General features: G+C 38.4%; 1 protein-coding gene and 1 long non-coding RNA gene across 4 annotated transcripts in view; one reads left to right on the top strand and one right to left on the bottom strand.

Moving 5' to 3' along the window:
- Window positions 1-14,863, bottom strand: part of LOC135782739 (uncharacterized) — a 34,309-nt gene extending 19,446 nt beyond the window's left edge. The window contains exons 1-3 of one of the 2 annotated variants that reach the window (XR_010545471.2): window positions 14,733-14,863; window positions 14,304-14,357; window positions 9,888-10,055 (exon numbers count right to left, since the gene is read on the bottom strand). This is a non-coding gene — a long non-coding RNA (uncharacterized lncRNA). The remainder of the gene's footprint in view (window positions 1-9,887; window positions 10,056-14,303; window positions 14,358-14,732) is intronic. The other variant, XR_010545472.2, reaches the window with a different exon arrangement.
- A 130-nt stretch (window positions 14,864-14,993) lies between these two features.
- Window positions 14,994-17,556, top strand: sp9 (sp9 transcription factor). 2 transcript variants are annotated; one of them, XM_065293221.2, is made up of 2 exons: window positions 14,994-15,131; window positions 15,700-17,556. In XM_065293221.2, exons 1-2 carry the CDS (start codon window positions 15,111-15,113, stop codon window positions 16,999-17,001), a joined length of 1,323 nt encoding a protein of 440 aa, XP_065149293.1. In that variant the 5' UTR covers window positions 14,994-15,110; the 3' UTR covers window positions 17,002-17,556. The 2 variants fall into 2 exon arrangements, with proteins under 2 accessions (XP_065149293.1, XP_065149294.1); XM_065293222.2 differs by having other exon boundaries at window positions 15,032-15,131; window positions 15,669-17,556.
- The last annotated feature ends 1,944 nt before the right edge of the window (window positions 17,557-19,500 follow it).

The raw sequence follows: 19,500 nt of genomic DNA, 5'->3' as shown, positions 1-19,500 counted from the left end.
TTGTGTATTTATTCCCACTGGCAAAATCATGGTTTTACTACAGTGACCACATAAACCAGCACAAGTCATCATAAAACACTATGAACCATCAACGACATTCACGCTGGTCCTACGAAAAAACCCATCTTGAACCAGCATGGAGAGTAAGTGTCTAATTTCATATTTTACCATACTACCAGTTGCGTATGTCATGAAATGCTGACTAGTATTTTAGATCAAGAGCAACAATTCATTGGGCAGTTGGGAAGATGAGCACCCGATAGCACAAAAGTAAATCTTAAATTACAATGTGACAACACTTTACATTACCCAATGTTTCCATACACTTGTGTAGGTTATTTTCAAACCACCATTAGGAGATAAAAATCATATGAATGACATCAAACAGTCATCCTAGAGTAATGGGATGCTGACTGCTGGCTAGCTAACAGAGAATTTCATGTGGACAGATTGTTATAGCGCAAAAATGCCTGTTTATTAACATGCCACATCACAGAGCATCTCTCAGGGATATTTGATAAAATATGAAATATGGTAAACCATATTTCAGCTTTGAGGTGTCAAATGCTGAAATTCAAGAATTTAAGGGTAATTCGCCACAAAAATCAGGTTAGGGTGGGCTCGGTGCCAGTTAACACATCAAATCATTTGAATCGAAGGCGTTCGCTTCTCGCTTATTGTTTGGCTTGGTACCAACTCTGTGTAAACATGAGAGGATTTCTCATCAAGCCATCTTCCATAGTCTGGCAATTTCCACATGGTATGTGTGCCGTGGCGAATTGCCGCACGCAGGTGCCGGAGTCACTACAAAAGGTGCCGATTTGGAGAGGCCAAGCACAACAGTGGCGGTCCAAGTGATCAGCCGCTTCCAGCCTATGTGAAAATGTGCTGCTCCGGGGAGCTTTGGGCTGCTAATGGGAGTTGAGCAAGAATAACAGTGTGGGATGGAAAGAAGCTCATAATGCGCACCAGACTGCAGCATTTTAGATAGACTGAGAGGAGGACGACCACATGTCTCTCGGCTGAAGTATCCCATGGGTTAGGCGGCGCGGACCTCTTTCGGAAAACGAGGCACGTCGAGGCTTCGGTTTTCAGCGCTCAGATCCCCAAACTCCTCACAAATAGTTTTTGGAAGCTTGCAGTGAAAGTGAATCCACTGTTGACACAGCTTTTTTGGGAATCATTAGAGTACCAGAAAATATATCCGAGCCGCTCACACGCACACGCTGGGTAGAAGGTTGAGCAACGTTTCCTTGCACTTCAAAAGTCTCTGCAAGAGGCGGCAATTCCAGTCCGACCGCTGCCTGGCTCCAATCACACGCTGATAAAGCTGCTCTACGTCTGCTTACAGACAAGCTGCCGGCAGTGGTTCAACCCATGAAACAACCTCGGCTATCATAGCGAGACACAATTGCTCTGTTCCAAAACCTGGTGAGCTGCCCACAGAGGCTGCATTTTATGCGATCATCAGCTGTTCCAAAAGGAAGATACATCACATCAAAATATATTACATGTATCCTTCATAGACACACCAATCCCACAATGCATTGCAACATGCTTAAAGAAAGGTTTACTGAAACCATCAGTTAGGCTGAGGTAGGGTTAGGGTTAAGGGTTGTGTTTCATGTGAGTATCGTGACACTTGACACACACGACCATGACATTATGCCCCCTGCCATTCACCTACTCATGTCCATCTATAATCATTACAGATGAATTTACAGTTTGCTGTACAGTGCGAACTTCCATAAACACCCTGTTCGCACAATCTGGAGTTTTTGTGCCGATGCTCAGTTTTATGTAGAACATTCAATGCATTTTGGCAAACGTTCATCTCGATGCAAGAAAAAGCGTGTTCCCACTACCATATAATTATAAAAAGAAGAGCCCTGGATGTTGAAACATGTCCCTGCTGACACTGGATAAAACATTTCTATAATTACAAAACAAAGACAGAAATTGTTAATGGTTAAGTGGTGGAGGAACCATTTATTCTCAGTGGAATCTGTTCAAGGAAAACAATGACGAGCGAAAACAGTGAGCCGTAAATTCATAAAAGAAAAGTGTCTGTTTTATGAGCTGGTTTTCCAGTTCCATTCACAGGCTTTGTTTATGATGGAGATAAAAAAGGAGCTGGATATTTCTAAACATACAGAGAGCTATAAAATACCACAACGTCAAAGGAGTTGAAGCGTTTAATATCTTTAATATGCAACACAAGTACAGCAAAAAACACAAATGTAGACTAGGACTAGATATCTACATTTTTCTAAAGAAAATATGAGTGCCGAGTCTGACTGCCCATGTGAAACTCATTGGGCCGGTGCCAGAGAATTGCAAGCGGTTTCAAAGTGTTCAGGGTTTGCTAAATGTCTGCTTAGGAGCGAAGGTCAAGCATGTCCAAGTCTTAATGACTACATTTAAATGTGCACCAATAATGCCATTATTTCCAATAACCAGAGTAAGGATTTAATCACAGTAAAATGTTTACATGACTCCTGTTTGCATGCTATTTTCATTATTTTTATTATTCACAAGAATGTGAATTATTATTCACATACAGTACCCCAATGCACGGCACCAATGATGAATTCACATACAGTAAGTGTGTTACTGGCCACTGTTTTAACAAATTTAAGTCAAATGCCGAAATATGTCCGGTGCGTGATGAACACAGAAATACGATGAAAATGTGTCTGCAAGTGTTGTATTGTCATGTCTCTGGATGAAGGTAAGAAACAGAAATTGCTGTTGGTGTGTTTTCATCGACCCAATTTTATGCGCATTTTGAAGTATCGCAAAAGAAGCGAGTGACGAAAATGCCAAATTTCGAATAAAAATCCCTTAATTTGCAAAAGTTTATACGCTTGCTTGAGGTGGTTTTTGACTTTTTTATTTTTAAGTGTGTCTTGTTTTATTTACTGTTGGTTAGTAGGTACCACTAGTTACCACCATCATCCGCTTTAACAACTTGATGGAAACGCACCTAATTCATATTTGTTTGTTTTTCTTTTTTTGCCAATTTTGAAAAGATTCGCTACATGTTTCGATGGAAACCCAGTGAGTCATGTTGACAGAGTTCGAGGAAACTCCCTGATGTCATTTTAACTACAAATCTGAGCTTAATCTACATTACAAAAGCACATGCACACGTCAGTTATGTGGAAGAGATGCAATTAAAGTGACTATTTATTGTGATTAAATTCTTATGTCTTTGCATATTGTCTCCACAGAAGCTCCAACGGTGGTTTGTAGTCTCTAAGGACTTAACTTGCCAAGAAACCTTGCCATCAGATAACACAACTGATAAGTGTTGAAATGTCTTGGGTAAACTGATAAAAGATTAATTTGATTAATTTCATTTGATATTATCTTGATATTCAGATGTGTTATAGATTGGTTTTTGACAACTGCAATAACAATGCATCACATTCTTATAAGGTTTTTGATTTATTGTGCATACCTGCCAAAAATACAAAAAAAATTGCATCACTGCTATTGCTATGAATGGAGGAGATCCCAAAGGTCAATATGGCTGCTCTAGAAAAGAAAGTCTATCTTCCAGTAAAAAGAGCCAATCGTCAAGCGTTTAAAAATGACATCATCTGGAGGAGGGGCTTATACAGACTCGCCTTTTCTTTGCAACAGTCCAAGATGATTGTTTGCGCATGCGCAGTATCTGACAGGTCTGCTTTAGTAAGACCTGGAAGCGTTGCAAACATGGTGGCGTAGCGACCCAAATTTCTTATAAACACTTTGATTGCACTTTAAATGTTCTCTCTCGCTATCATCAGATTAATTTTAGTCTAAACATCTAAACATTGCGATGAAACTTTTTTTGTAGATTAATTTGTGACTTTCTTATGCAAATCATTTATATTTGCAGCACTTTTGTGTTGATATAAAGATATATTAACATTACAGTAATCTTACTATACATTAAAAAAATGACTTTCTTACTTAGTCTTTTTGTCTTGTTTTCGGTACAAAAAAATATATAAAAATTCTTAAATCAAGACGCATTTCCTAATGACCCAAGAAAATAAGTCTAGTTTTAAGACAAAAAATTTAATCTAACTTAAAACAAGCAAAAAAATCTGCCAATGGGGTAAAAAAAACTTGAAATACTTGTCCTAAACACTTCAAGAATTTATTACCCCACTGGCAGAATATTTTTTTATATATATTTGTCATTTTTTTGCAGTGTATGAAATTGCAAATGATACATTTTAAACTATGCAGTGAAATGCTGATGTTTATCACTATAATTTACTATATTAAGATATGAAATTTGTTCTTTTTAATTTTTCATCCATGCTAAAATGGAATTTTAAAATGCCATTACTCTGATAAAGATACTCAATAATAAAAACAGTTATATAGAAGATAATGTCACCCGTCCAAATGCTTCAATAGCTTGTTGACTGCTTATAATTTATAACTAGTTGTTTAGCATAACTGCTTTCTTAAGTGGATATAGACTGTAATTGAACTTGCACAGACCTTATTTAACTCTGCAACGTGAAGACACCTTTACTGTTTGCCAGCCATCAGATCACAAAGAAAACCGACAGAAGTCTTTTCATCTACATGCATCCCCCACACTATTTGTCCACCATCATGTTATGCAATGAAATGCTCTCAAATAAACACGGTTTTCTTCCGGACTGAATATTTTTGTTGCGAACTGAGTGGCTCCTTGTTAGGATTTGCAAGGTTGGGTTGATCTCTCTCCTTAGATATCAACATACAAACTAAACTCATTACTGCATAAAGGTTGACTCTCATCTCCTGGCTTGAACTACAAGTTTGCATTGCTCTCCATTTATGTTCATATTAATAGAGAAAATGTAGATTAATAGTTGTAGAGAAAGCAAAAGTAGTTTGGAGAGGTAACGCAGGAGTGTCTCTACTGAAAAATGGCCTTGGAGATGCTGTGACACCAATTCATTCCAGTGACCAGCGATAACGTTGACCATAGAGACTGGCTAGACAATAAGAATGGAGGCTCTGTATTGTAACCCTGTCTCCAGCACCTCTCGCTCGTCCTGTAAACGGCACATCCACTAATCAGAGCTCTTCTCCCGTAATGGGAAAGTCAATAGCTGCATACAATCAGTAAACAAATTCTGCTATTTTTAAAGAGAGCCTCCGTCTCCATTTTAGTGCCGGCAATTTAAATTATTCTACCGTGTAACACCTTAATTGCATAAGACAAAGACGATGTCGAGAGCACAAAAGAGACATGAGAGGAGCGTAATTTCTGTGCTGCCACGCAGAGATGACATGTGATAAGCATTCAGCGCGGACCGCTCCGCCGATACCGAATGACAGTTTGTAGTTAGTCGCCATAATAAGGCAGAGACAAACAGTTTGTCTTTAAGCTGTTGGGAATGTCAGCCTCTTAATGAAGATAAAGAAATGCCGTTAGGAGCGTATCAAAGTCAGCCTGTGCTAAATTCTCTTTTTGGATTTCATTAAACACGCTTTTTATTTTTAACGTTCAAACGCCTATGGCAGATATTGATCTTTTCAAGAGACATGTTTAATCAAGTCTTTCATACGTGAGGGTTTGAATTGTGTATTTATTATGCTGTTGTTAGTAACGCATGAAATCTCCATTGGAGTTTAGTGTCTTTTAGCGTTGAACATTTTGAACACAAGTGTACCGCGAACACTTTAAAACGTGATTCGCCACCTCAACAACCCCAATAAATAAGTACACATAACCTAAACCCTGAAAAACGCAAGTTTTTAAGTTAAATGCATGAATTGTATTATGTCTCTCATTCAACATGAAATTTTGAGTTGAATCAACCTATTTTAGCTTATTTAAGTCTCTGGATTTGAAAATTTTACTTATTGTGCATTGCAGCATGCATAAATTAACTGCTACGGTTACTTGAGTGTTGTTTTGCTGTTTATTTTTCTTCATTTATACTACTGCAGTTGTTTTTTGTTATCATTGTAGCTTATTATTTTTGTGGTAAAGTGCAAGAGCTTATCTTTTCACTTCACAAGATTTGATGTCACCATTATTGAGACTTGTGTGTTCAGTGTTGAGGTCTTTGTGTGAAGTTCTTACCTGTGTTTTCTTAATGTTACTTTTGCTTTGCAAGGCATCTTCTTTTTAAAGATTGCAGACTTCTCTTAACGTTACAAGTTTTATAAAAGTTGTTATTTGTTGTTGAGTTTCTCATATTCTTAACTGACCATTTATAGAAATGGAAATGTTTAGTTAATTAAACAAGGATATATTACTGGAACACGACGTTTTACATTCAGTTAAGAAAAATTTAAATGGCCTGTTCAGCCATTTTAAGTAGATTTAACTTAAAATTACTTGTTTGTTTACCTCAAAATTACTTGTTTGTTTAACAAACGTTTAGGGCAGCGAGCTACCCTATGTTTTTTAAGTAGAGTCAACTCGTCTGGGCTTACACGACGACGTATCATGAAAAGTAGCTTACACTTAAAAAAACATATTTATAATATTTTTTACATTACTTAAAATGCATTGTTTATGCAACACACAAAAAATAAACTATAAGATAAACTTAAAGGTATACATAAAGTGAAATGAAAAATCTGAGTTGTTTAACTATGATTACCCATAAGCAATTGCGCTTGAATATTTTGATTGTTCGTGGTTTTTCAAACAATAAGAACTGATGGGGCATTTAAATAGTTGTTAATAGGAGGTATAAAGAGGTTTAGGCTCCGTTTATCTTCACTATAAAAAATGATTTGCTGCCTTTAATGTTTTTGTTGAATCAAGTCATTTCAACTTACTATTATTTATCTATTATTTGACTAGAGATGAGTTGTTATAGCTACAGTTGAGTTGTTGTAACTTATCAAATATATTTGAAAAAAGTCAACTTCATTTCATAAGTTTTATAGTTTCATAACTCATCTCTTTTCAAGATAAATAATAGTAAGTTGACATGACTTGTAAATCTGAGTTGATTCAACAAAAACATTTGAGGGAAGCAAAGATTTTTTACAGTGTTGTTTTGTTGTAAATGATGCAGGTGATCATTGTTTGCTTTGGTAAACATGGACTCTTTTCAACACATTACATTTCCACAATAATGAAGTCCCACATTAAAAATACACTTTGCTGTGCATTTCTGAGGTGAAGGAAGTCCATGAAATGACTGCCATACACTGTAAAAAGTGAAAAGTTAGATCAAAATAATAAAATATTTCAATCAGTAATGTAAAATCTAAGTTTTTTGTTTTCAAATTAAAATGTCACTTTAGGTGAAAAATATAGGTTGAATAAACTTACTTTTTTTAGAAGGTTTTTTTTTATTTAACCAACGTTTTACTGTTAAGAAGCAGCCATGAAGTTTAACAATTTGAGTACAGTCTACTTGGGCATTACATGTTTGTTTTTGTTTGTTTTTTAAGTAAAGAAAGTTGAATAAACTCAAATGTTTGTGTAAATACAATGATGTTTTTCTTGTTATATTGACGTTAAATCTTGTTTAAAGTTGAATTTACTTAAAAAGCATGAAGCAAACATGGTGCATATGATATATTTTAAGTATACCCAAAATATCATTTTTTACAGTGAGAGTTGACGAACTATATTTTAGTACATAGGGGTGGTTTCCATAACAGGGCTTATCCTATAGTCCCAGACTAAAATGCATGTTTAAGCTGCTTTAATTTAAAAACACCTCGTCCTGTTTAATTTTAGCATATTTCATCGACTTTGTTTTGCCTTAAGATGCAAACCTGTAGTGTTTTGTAAGGTATGTTTGTGAAAACGTCTTAAATGACCTAATATAAATAAGGCCTAGTCCTGGATTAACATGAACCCTGCCCGGGAAACTGCCCTATACTGTATGCACAAATCACTTACACTTACATTTACACATTTTTTAGACGCATTTATCCAAAGTGACTTAAATTGCCTTACAAAGTTATATATATATTTTTCAGCATGTGTGTTCCAAGGGTTCGAACCAATGACCTTTTGCAGTGGTAACGCATTACTCTCCCATTGAGCTATACAGGAGCACTTATGACTTTTCATGCACCCACTGTGTTTTTAAATATATGACCAATAAAATCTGCTGTGGAATGAGAAAGTCCCACCCTCTAATGCCACCTGCCAAGAATAAAATCTTGATTTATAACTGCGTGTAGGTTATTGGCTATTAGAAAAGAGGTACGCATCTTACACTATACCCTGCCTCAACTCCCTCCCCAAGTTTCGACATAGGAAAGAAAACTGTGCTTGTCATTTCATGGGGTCTTTAAAGAGAAAATGGAAATTAAGAATGTTTTCACAATAATACACATTTCTTATTATGAAACGACTCCACATTATTCTAAAGAAAAAAAATACTTTTAGCAATCCCCTTAAATGTCATCTAACTACTCCCCTCCAACCACCCCTCTTATAAAGAAAACTAGATGTGACCCTTCCAGTGAATACCCGAAAATCATCCTACATAATGTAAAGAAATATGATCTTGATATCTTTAATATTGATTGAGTAAGGGCGTTTCAAGGATTTAAATCAATGTGAAATCCAACTTTGATGCTCCTAATCCCATCATTAGATTAGAAGACTTAGGGTTAGGATTTCCCTGTATTTCACAGACAGGGTCGCACACGTTTTCATTCAGCCAATCCAAGAATAAATAAAATAAAGTCGTGAGCCACATTTATTCTTGTTGAATATCATATTTTTATATTGTAAACACGTCTGACCAGCATGGCAGTATTTGTGAAACTGGTTTTTGAAACATTCATTATTTTAGCAGGTAGACTTTATCCTTGACACTGCATATTGGGAAAGTATTACTTTAGCTGCAAAACACAGTCCAAGCTCCAGAAATGCTCAGATACAGACCAAACATATTTCTAACCTACGTTCAGAATGACTCCAGGTGGTGTTGTTTTTTGTTAAGTAACATGCCAGCATGGGGTGGCCTTTTTCAGATGCGTGCGCTGTGATCACGATGATGAAGCCATAAAACTTCAGAGTCACTGCATTGCTCACGGTTGCGCAGATAAAAGTGTGTGAGAGGGAACAGGTGCGGTCCCATCCCGACCTGGCCAGACAGACGCTCTCGTACATGACTCAACTCAGAACAGAAAACTGTTGCGTGACTGGAAGCCTTTACATACCACCACCCCCCCCCCCTCGCAAAGAAAGAAAAAACACTTATGTTACATACGTCCTACACACCCGATCGTAAAACCTAAGGTAAACTCGATTACAACATCAGACAAGAAAAATAAACCTTACAGCGAATCTGTTCAGCAACAAACATGCTTGGGAAGGTGCACTGGCCCTAGAAAGCCACTGGGACAACTAATTCACAACAAACAAGTGGCATTTCATTAAAAGCATTTAAGGATATATCACACATTTTCACTTTTCATGAAAAAATGATGAAAAAACAAATGCTGTGTTTAAAATGAGCATAAACAGTTTCTAGTAACTCTATTAGGACACCTGTGTGAAATTCAGAGAAACTTACACCCACTTAAAATCTACCAGAACTATTAAATGTCATTACAAAAATCTCTAGCATCATTTGTCAACAGATGACACTTGTATATATATGGAATGGCATTCATACACTAGGTGTGGCTGGCTATAGGGAATGTGAATAATGATACATGAAGGGGGGGGGGGGTGACCAATTATAGCATGTTTGTGTTTATTTATAACACATGCTTGATACCAAGTACGAACATGGTGTGAAAGTCTTATTTTTTTAATCCTCATTTCATTTTTTACAGCATTACACTCTTGCACCCTAACCGACAAACTGCAGCAGGCGCAGGAACAACATGTCTAAATATTCAACAAATCCAGAGACAGACAGACGGACGGCAGAGAGAAACAAACCCCATACCTGGCAGGTGTGAGTGTGTTTGCGAGGGCGAACGGCAGCGTTGGTGGTGCCTGAAGTCAGTGTTTTTATCTGGCTCAGTGATGCAGAAGAGGAAACCTTGGGATGCGGCGCACCGTTGTGACTTCCTGCAAACAGAGAGATGTGGTGCACACACAGACCAGATCAGACCTGTGCAAACATAGGAGAACATAGCTGCATCATCTCATTTCTTCTTAAGCACAAAAGACAATGAAATGATATACATTAGATGTTTGGAATATAAAGGATGCCCTGGTTTTATTCCAACACAAAGCCTGATAACAAGGCCTCTAATCCCATAATAGATCTGTCGGATTTGGGGGTAAATTGTTTGTGCGGGTGGAGTGACGGCGTGAGACCACGACCCCATGTTGAGCTGAAAGAACGATTTGTGCGCCAGCTGAAGAGTCCTTCACTCTGGGACGGGTGACCGCGAGAGCAGCTGTCTCCACCTCACCTGCTGCTGGGAATGTGAATGGTCGAAACTCAAAAAGCAATAGGGCTGAAATTGCTTCAGACTGATAACACAGGGCTCGAGGTCTTTCGCTGCCCAGAATAACGCTGTTCAATCTGACAGCAGAATAGAAGTCAAGGGCACCTTAAGGGTGACCTCTAAAGTACTACAGGAACCTGTCTGTAAACACCTGAATAAAATTGGCTAAGGTCCATCAAATCAGATTGAACCCGATAATAATGGTGAACAACAAGAAATTAAATGTAATCTGCCTTCAGATATCTATATATATAATTTTTCTTGCAAACTCTAAAAAAAAAACAAATTTAAAGTATCACATTTGAATTATGTCATACTTTAATATACACATAGTATATTTAATGGTACTGTATGGTATTTCTAAGAACTGTTATCATTCCAAACACCGTATATTTTATTATTACACAGACCATGATACTCAGGTGTGTGCCACAGTGTTTGATTACCACATCCATATGGCATTTATGCTTAAACCAATTAATGCTAAACCATCATGTTTTAGTGTCCAAAAAAAAAACATGATATATGACCATGGTATTTCTATAGTGAATCTTTTTCTTGCTGATAAATCTATGAACAGATCCATCAGTCAGTGGATCTCTGCAGTGGTGGAGGGCGCGCATCTCATCCCTCTGCGCATGAGATTACAGAGCAGAGACTCGTCGTGTCGAGTCTGAGCTGAGACAGTCTCGGCTGTTTCACTGCGCACCTGTTGGCCCGTGTGTTTATCTGAGCTGGATCCTCCGCGTGTCACATACACGACAGAGTCTCGTGATCAGCTGTGACAGTCACATTGTTTTTTCCCTGAAAAATGCTTTTCAGTGGGACCAAACAAAAAAATACCCAATCATGTTTCTGTCCTGCTAAAACATCATTTTTTTTTATATAAAACAATTATAATTTTTTTTTAATACTAATAATAACAGAATGTTTAAAATCTAATGCAATGAAATGAAAGGTAAAAAGTGCATTCATAGTTGCATACCCAAGACGCAATAGTGAACATTAACAGACATCTACAGGAAAAACGCACATACTATACACATGCAAATTTGCATGCATTTGCAAGTAGTAAGCATGCATTGGTGCGCGCAGTGTAACTGCTGCTTTATTGTGACACGGAGAGGATAATAGATAACATTCACCGACCACTTACTGTAGCAACAAACACGACATCAATCGCCATGACCTGCATGCTGCTCGTCAGAGAAAAGCCACCAAAGAGTGATGAATTCAATGCGCACAGATAAGATCACAATGTTTGGGTATTAATCACAAAAGGTTTTAAACGTGAGATGATGTTAATTGATGCAGACAGATATTTGAACACATCTCCTTAAAATGCACCTGACACTGGACGGACATCAGTGAAGTTTACATCTCAAATAAAATGTAGACGATTGGTGACTTTGATGACGTAACGTCAACAATTATTCATAGCTGTCATGTATTCAAATTTGACTTTCACGGGAATTAAAGGTTGAATGCTCACTTCTAGCGTATTTACGCGGCGAGCACGTGCACTGGTGACCGCATAAAAGAGATGCATACATAAAAAATAGAGGCATTTTGTTATGAAGACATAATAGAGCAAATTAAGGGGAAATTGATAAAAACATTTCCTAAATCATTAAACGCATTCATGATCCCATCTATGTCTTCTTTTTTCTTAAACTAAAAGCAAACCATCAAATAGGCTAGTGAAACTGAAATAATTGAGAGAAAATGTTCTGCTTTATTGAAGACGCACATGAGTTAACCTGCTTCACTGCGCATTGTTTTGCGCCAAAATGCGTAAGAGCATAAAGACATTCTCCTAAACCCGTGTCCTTTCACAGTGGTATTCTGCTGCTGCATGCAAATAAATGATGAAGCAGTCAGTTTTTGCTTACAGCCTCGAATCATTGAACATGCTTGAACCTGTCAACGGACATAGCAGGCATTTGTTTTATTGTCAAAATCATCAAGAGCAAAACACACACACACACACAGGAAAATTACTGCTGGCCTCGTAACACTTTTACAGACAAAAATCGTTCAATCGCAAAAGCAGCCTTGAGCAGTGACACAATATGCAACAGGGATGGATGTAAGTGAGATGCGAGCTAATATTTGTTTTGACTCTGTTTGGATTGTTATGGGGGGAGAGCAGACTGTTTGGGGTGATCAAGTGAAGGACCTGTAGTAGAGAGGGATTTAAAATGAGCCAGATTAGTTAATTATCCACAAATGCGCTTTTCCTCTTAAGGGTGGGGACAAATTAATCCCAGCGGCAAGCGACAAAAATTCTGCTCTGAAACCTCCATCCCTGCATTTGTATCAATATAGGGCTTATAGGAGCTGGCCAGACCCTTTTAATGAATAGGTCCGGATTAATCATTCATCTTGTGTTGTTTAGCACTGTGATGGATGTATATCGTCACTCGTGACAATAGATGCGCAGCGTTTTGTTCTTAGCAAATAAATCACTCACATTGTTTAAGGTACATTGATCAATCTAATGACTTGTAATAGGTTCCTAATTACCACATAGCCGGAATGTGTGTATTTTATATATAAAATTATATTTAGCCTAAAAGTTTAAAATTAAAATATATAGAGTGAACTAATACAAAGATTATACTGATTGCATATATTGAGAGATATACTGGATATCGTAATTATCTATATATAGTTTTTTTAGTAACTAAAGAAATTAAGGTTTAGCAAATTACAAACATGTCACAAGGCCAGCACAGTTAAATGTATTAAATTATATTTACACTTTAATTATAGTATTTAATGTTGCTGTTATTTGTTTTTATAATACATCTATAAATATATATATATTTATATTATAGGCCTAAATATTTTTTCTGTATTTAATACGTTTACATAAATGCTGACAGAGGATCTCTAGTATGTAAATCAATTTATACATTAATCGAATATATTTAACATCCGTTTTTATTTTGCATTCATTTTGCCTCGCCTGTTAAGAAATGTACCACTCATACTTCCAATATCATACAGTTTAATTCTTGATTTTATTTCTGATGGAGTGCCAGTGTGCATTCACATGCATTGCGCATGCATTCATATCTAAATATGTAACCTAAACTTTTGTGAGCCTCAGTCCAATTTGTTTATGCTGAACAGACGTTTAATAGTGTTAATTGTTCCTCCGTCAATTTGCAGTGATTGCGCAAATCAAGCGATTTTCGAGACTCCGCCGCTCGTATTTGAATAAATTGTTTTATATTCCCCAGCTCTCTCCATAGGAGGGAATTTAAAGCAAAGCGCTCTGGAGTAAATTGCATCCAGGCTGACTGGCAGCGTTCAGCCTCTATAATGGAGCATTATTTGGTCATTTTGAATACTGTAATGCACAGCGTTTCGGCGGGGCAATTCTCAAGAAAATTGCTTTAACTTTTAAAAGGACAGCGATTCACTCCAAAGCAGGCCATTCTTACATTATGTCATTACCTTTAAATGTTTTAACAAGCAGCGCAACACACTACTATAATGCATTGATCTTTTTATATAAAAAGAACCACTGATGGGAGAAAGGGAAATTATCAGCAAGCAAAAAAAAATATATTTTAAAAAAGTATTTAATTGTTTCATCTCTGTTCTGCATCCAAAACCATTAGTAGGCCTATTTATTTATTTAACAACTTAGTCATTAACTTTTTGGAACTCAAGTTAAAGTAGTACAAAAAAAAACGTTTTTGTTTTTTTTAATAATTTCCTGAATTTGGGGTCATGCGCGCTCTGGCTATCCTACGGGTATTTAGAGAGACCGCGAGGCAGAGCGCGCGCGCGCATTAACACCCCAAACTGTAACCTACATACCCCCATATCCCTCCCTCTTTCTGTCTCTCTTTCACACATACAAACACACACCAGCACAAAAGTCTACACACCTGTTGTGAGATCAGTCCTCTTGATCCAGGTGTAATCTTCTGCGGTGACCGGTCCTAATTTGAAAGTTCGAAATATTTTGGGCTCTGTGTATTACCAAATTTTACAGCAAGAATGTTTAAGAGAACACGTTTATATTAAAATGCCATTCATGGACCCGTGTCAGGGTAAAAACGTGGTAATATTACCTAATAATAACGCTAACGATAATATTTTTAAAATAATATTTTAATTTTTTTAATCAAACCACAACACAACTACCTACTCATAGCTATCTAACTGAAAATAATACATCGGTTAATATTTAAGTGAGGTTAAAACTGAAAATGGTTACGCGCGTAAATCTTTCATTTAAAAGACATGCGTCTGTATCGACAAACAAACAAAAACATTAAATTACATCATGCACAAAATCAAGATAAGAAGCTTACCGCCGCAAGATGCCTATTAAATACCAAAATAAGCCCCGAGCACTAAACTCTGTGCAGATACTGCGCCTTGATGGCCAAATATATATATAAAACGTTGAAAAATAGCTGATAGCTTATTGCATGACAGTAGGATCAGTACCCCAGTCATTGATTGACGTACAGCTTTAGTATTTCTGTCATGGTCGCGTCGCTTATTGGTCGGACGCGTCGCGGCGCGCGCTCAGATTGGCTGCGTATTGCAGCCAGCTGTACTTCAAAGCACGCGCTCACTATACATCTCGAGTAGAGAGAGAAAGCTTGAGCGCAGTGTCCCTCAGTCACACAGCAACATTCACTCATTGTTCTCTTCAAAGAGTTGCTCTAGGAAAGGGCCTGGATATGGCTACGTCTATACTTGGGGTAAGCACCGATTTATTTTAATTAAGACAAGGAGATGCTTTACATTTTCTGTGTTAAGTATTGGTTATTGACATCAAACTTTTATCTAAATTCTTCAATAGAAACTTTAAATTACAAACAAAAACGATGCCATTTGAAACACTTATTAACTTGCACAAAGTAGTTTTTATTTTTAATCTGTATTTTTTTTGAGAACTCGTTTGTGTGCTCGTGCTTTTTGAAAACTTGTAATGAATCCAGAACGCGGAACTGACGCTGTAACATTAAGAACTATTGCAACGTGTTTGTTGTTGAGTATACTGTCTAAAAACATGACAGTAAAGTTTGTGCTTCTTGCTCATTTTATAGTCTAAACGGAAATTTCATCAGATGTGATTATTATATAAAGACATGACAACACATACAACTCTGTTAAAAGTTTGCAACAAGAAAGTACAGCTACTTAGTTATTTCTGCTTGATGGGTGATTGGTGTTTTGGTAATGAACAGGCTATTTGTTTGCTTTTCTGAACATTCCAACTCTTCTTTACTGTCTAGTAAAAAGCACAAACTTTCCCTCCACACACAGGAAGAGCCGCGGTTTGGAACTACCCCTTTAGCTATGCTGGCTGCAACCTGCAACAAGATCGGCAACACCAGCCCCCTCACGACTTTACCCGACTCCAGCGCGTTTTCCAAAGGCGGATTTCATCCTTGGAAAAGATCTTCGTCGAGCTGCAACTTGGGATCCAGCCTGCCAGGATTCACGGTCGCGACGAGCCGAAACACCTCCGGATTAACGACCACCACCGGCACAGGCAACAGCGCTTTCTGTCTGGCCTCCACCTCACCAACGTCCTCTGCGTTCTCCAGCGAATACAGCAGCTTATTCTCCAACACGGCAAGCGTTTCCTCGCAGGAGCCCGGACAGTCTGCGTTCATTTCCAAAGTTCACACGTCGGCAGCAGAGACACTATACCCGCGGGTCGGCATGGCGCACCCGTACGAATCGTGGTACAAGTCCGGCTTTCACTCCACCATCTCGGGTGAGGTGACCAACGGCGCGTCAGCATGGTGGGACGTTCACACGAATCCGGGCTCGTGGCTCGAGGTTCAAAATCCGGCAGGTACTTTGCAAACTTCACTGCACTCCGGAACCCCACAAGCCATCCACTCCCAGCTCAGCGGCTACAACCCGGACTTCTCGAGCCTCACGCACTCCGCGTTCAGCTCCACTGGCATCAGTCCCACGGCGTCCCACCTCCTGTCAACGAGCCAGCACCTGTTGACACAGGAAGGCTTCAAAACTGTCATCCCCACTTATACGGACGCATCGGCCACAAACGCTATGATATCGGGTGCCAGCTCGGGCATAGGAACCTCGTCCAGGTCGTCCAGGAGATATTCGGGACGGGCCACGTGCGACTGCCCGAACTGTCAGGAGGCAGAGCGCCTCGGCCCTGCGGGTGCCAGCTTGCGCAGGAAAGGACTTCATAGCTGTCACATCCCGGGCTGCGGTAAAGTCTACGGTAAGACATCTCATCTCAAAGCGCATCTGAGATGGCACACCGGCGAGAGGCCCTTTGTGTGCAACTGGCTTTTTTGTGGCAAAAGGTTCACCAGGTCAGACGAGCTTCAGAGGCACCTGCGCACTCACACGGGGGAAAAACGGTTCGCCTGCCCGGTATGCAACAAGCGTTTCATGAGGAGCGACCACTTGAGCAAACACATCAAAACACACACCGCCGGAGGTGGAGGCAAAAAGGGCAGCGACAGTGACACCGACACTAGTAACCTGGAGACCCCCAGGTCTGAATCGCCGGAACTGATTTTAGACGGCGTAAACCCCCGGGTCACGGTCAAAGATCAGTCTCCTCACCACGAGTCCTGAACGTGATTTATGACCTCAAATCCATTTTCCTCATAGCTGAATCGAGACAAGGAAACGGGTCTGGAGTATGTGAAAAACTTTTAGCATTCTGCATTTCCTCGCAAAACGAGTCGACGTGTGACTCTTAGGCATTGGAAACAAATTAAGCGCAACACTGGTTATTTCTGCTCTGCACAAACAAACAACTTTCGGGACGATAAGAGTCTTGTCAAGGCTCAGTGTTGTAAAAGCGGACATTTGGTTTGGATCAATGCGCAAAAAGATGGAGCTAAATAAACCGCGGCTACCGCTTGAGCTATAATTCTGTACATATATCCGCAAAAATATGTTATTTTTCCCTGTAAATGTTACTTATGATTGTTTTGTGGTGGATCCTGAAATTCAGGGAATTTTCTTTCCTTTCGACGCACTTTGTGGATGTCAGTATGTATGTTACACAGCTATTTAAAATTCATTTAACCTTTCCTTTACATTGCTAAAAATATATAAATGTTTAATTGTATAAAGTCACGCTTAAGGCTTTCATTTTGTAATTAAAGGGATTTAAAATCTAAAGCTTGGGTTGTCTGCAGCAAATATTTTCATCGAAATTATTTTTACTGAATATATGTGTAACTTGTAAAATTTACAGACAAATCAGTCAGCACGTGCATTGCATTTATCGTGAAAATGTATATATTAGAAAAACGAAATAATGTGTAGGCTATATTTATAGAGTAAATATCAATAATCCGGCCCGTTTTCCCAGTGCGATAAATCAATAGTTAAAAAGGTTTTTTTTTTTGTCCAAATGAAAACCTTGTTAAATATTATTAATTATGACTTGGAGCACATCGCAGCCCCATGTGTCTTGTATTGGAGATTAGGGATTCATGTCTTATCAAATATCTAATTACTCTCCGCAGACAATCATTTGTTCAGTGGCTCTTTATCGCACATTTTCCGATGGGACTCGGTGACAAAGGACCTCTGAATATTTATTTGAATCGCTCAAATTAACTGCTTAAATTTGCATGTCAAACGGAAAATGTCCATCTAAGAGAGCGCTGAAGGCATAAAGCATCGTTTAGCTTTTATAAAACGCTACACTTGATTTGGTGTTATGGGAACAGTTTTTTTCTTTCTTTCTTGCCTTTTCTGGAAGCCACTTTTGAAAGGGGAAATGGGGAGAGGCCTTATGCAAATGCTGAATTTAAAATGCTCTCGCAGTAAAATGGTCTTTGGCTGTTATTTGAATATCAGTGGCCCTGTACTGAAAAGGTTCAAGGATGCTCTCTGACTTCTTTGTGTTTATCCAGTGCAGCGTCCGATCCCACAGAAAAACGCGGCGGAATAATTACAGCCCGAGCCGCAGCCTGGGAACTCGTTAGGCATGTGCGTCTGCTCCAAACGCTTTTGGGTTGCAAGGTAAATTGACCAGAAGGCAATAGACTAAAATTATTTTCATTTCCTTTTGTGTGGTACTAAACGACCAGTGGCCTATTCAGGAGAAAAATACACAAATGGAAATGGTCCAATATAATTTAACGACCTAGCTTTTAAAAATATCTGATAACATTTTGCAAATAACGAATGAAGATATTTTTATAAATAATGAAATTGTAAAGCGCGAATAATAAATTATATAGTTTCAAAATAACATAAAATTACAAATAAGCACACCTAAAAAATTAAATAAAATGTACTTTCCACATTGAAACAAATTTCTCTGTTTTCTCTAAAGAGCAGGTGCACAGAACCCGATTCTGTCTTTTAAAAAATTAATGTAGGATGCAACGATTTTATTGCACACAATTTAAAATTTGTGTTACGGAAATGGGCGCTATTTGGGCGTGAAGGCATTCACGAGCACGCTTTACAATTATATGGTTCTATTAAGATTTACAAACAGGAGATTATACATGGACAAGATCTAAGTGCTTTTCAGTCTTTGGAGGGAAGTGATGCGCCTGGGGTTGCGGACAGTAGCGCTGTCACTCACTGCCTTTTGTTCGCTTTTTCCCGGAATGCCCTCTGACTGTGCGCGAGGCAAAAGTCAGCTTTGTTTCCGCGCGGCAATAAAAGAGAGATCAAACAGAAGCACCGCTCCCGCCGCAGCGCGGGAAACTCGGCCGTGACGAGTCTGCCAGCTTCCCGCGCAGACGCTTCTGTTTGATTATTGCTTTCTTTAAGGGTCAAAAGATCAAACGATTATGTTTATTGGTTCAAGAGAAATTATATAGATAAAAAAATAAAAACATCGCTTTTCCAAGATACTTTAAAACGTATAAAGACTTGAATACAAAGTTTAATTGATTTAACTTTTTGATACTTCAGCGCCACCCTTGGGTTCATTTAAATATTGCTAAATACCTAAGTGATTGATTTTTTAGGAGGGCGGGGATGGAGGTTATTTCGCACGAGTTGGTTGATATGATTTTGTGGTCACCAAGCAGAGACGCTTTTGGGTTAGACGATATATATTTTCAACATGTAAATCAAAGAAATGCATTAAGAATG

Source organism: Paramisgurnus dabryanus, chromosome 15 (genome assembly GCF_030506205.2).
Source record: "Paramisgurnus dabryanus chromosome 15, PD_genome_1.1, whole genome shotgun sequence".
Classification (NCBI taxonomy): domain Eukaryota; kingdom Metazoa; phylum Chordata; class Actinopteri; order Cypriniformes; family Cobitidae; genus Paramisgurnus; species Paramisgurnus dabryanus.
The sequence above is the reverse complement of the archived record's forward strand: the minus strand, read 5'-3'. Positions and strand labels throughout refer to the sequence as shown.

What these genes read in the sequence shown, in the direction of transcription:
- sp9 (XM_065293221.2), top strand. Translation starts at nt 15,111, where the DNA reads ATGGCTACGTCTATACTTGGG. An exon ending in TGGCTACGTCTATACTTGGG is followed by an intron (nt 15,132 to 15,699) that starts GTAAGCACCGAT and finishes CTCCACACACAG; the next exon opens with GAAGAGCCGCGGTTTGGAAC.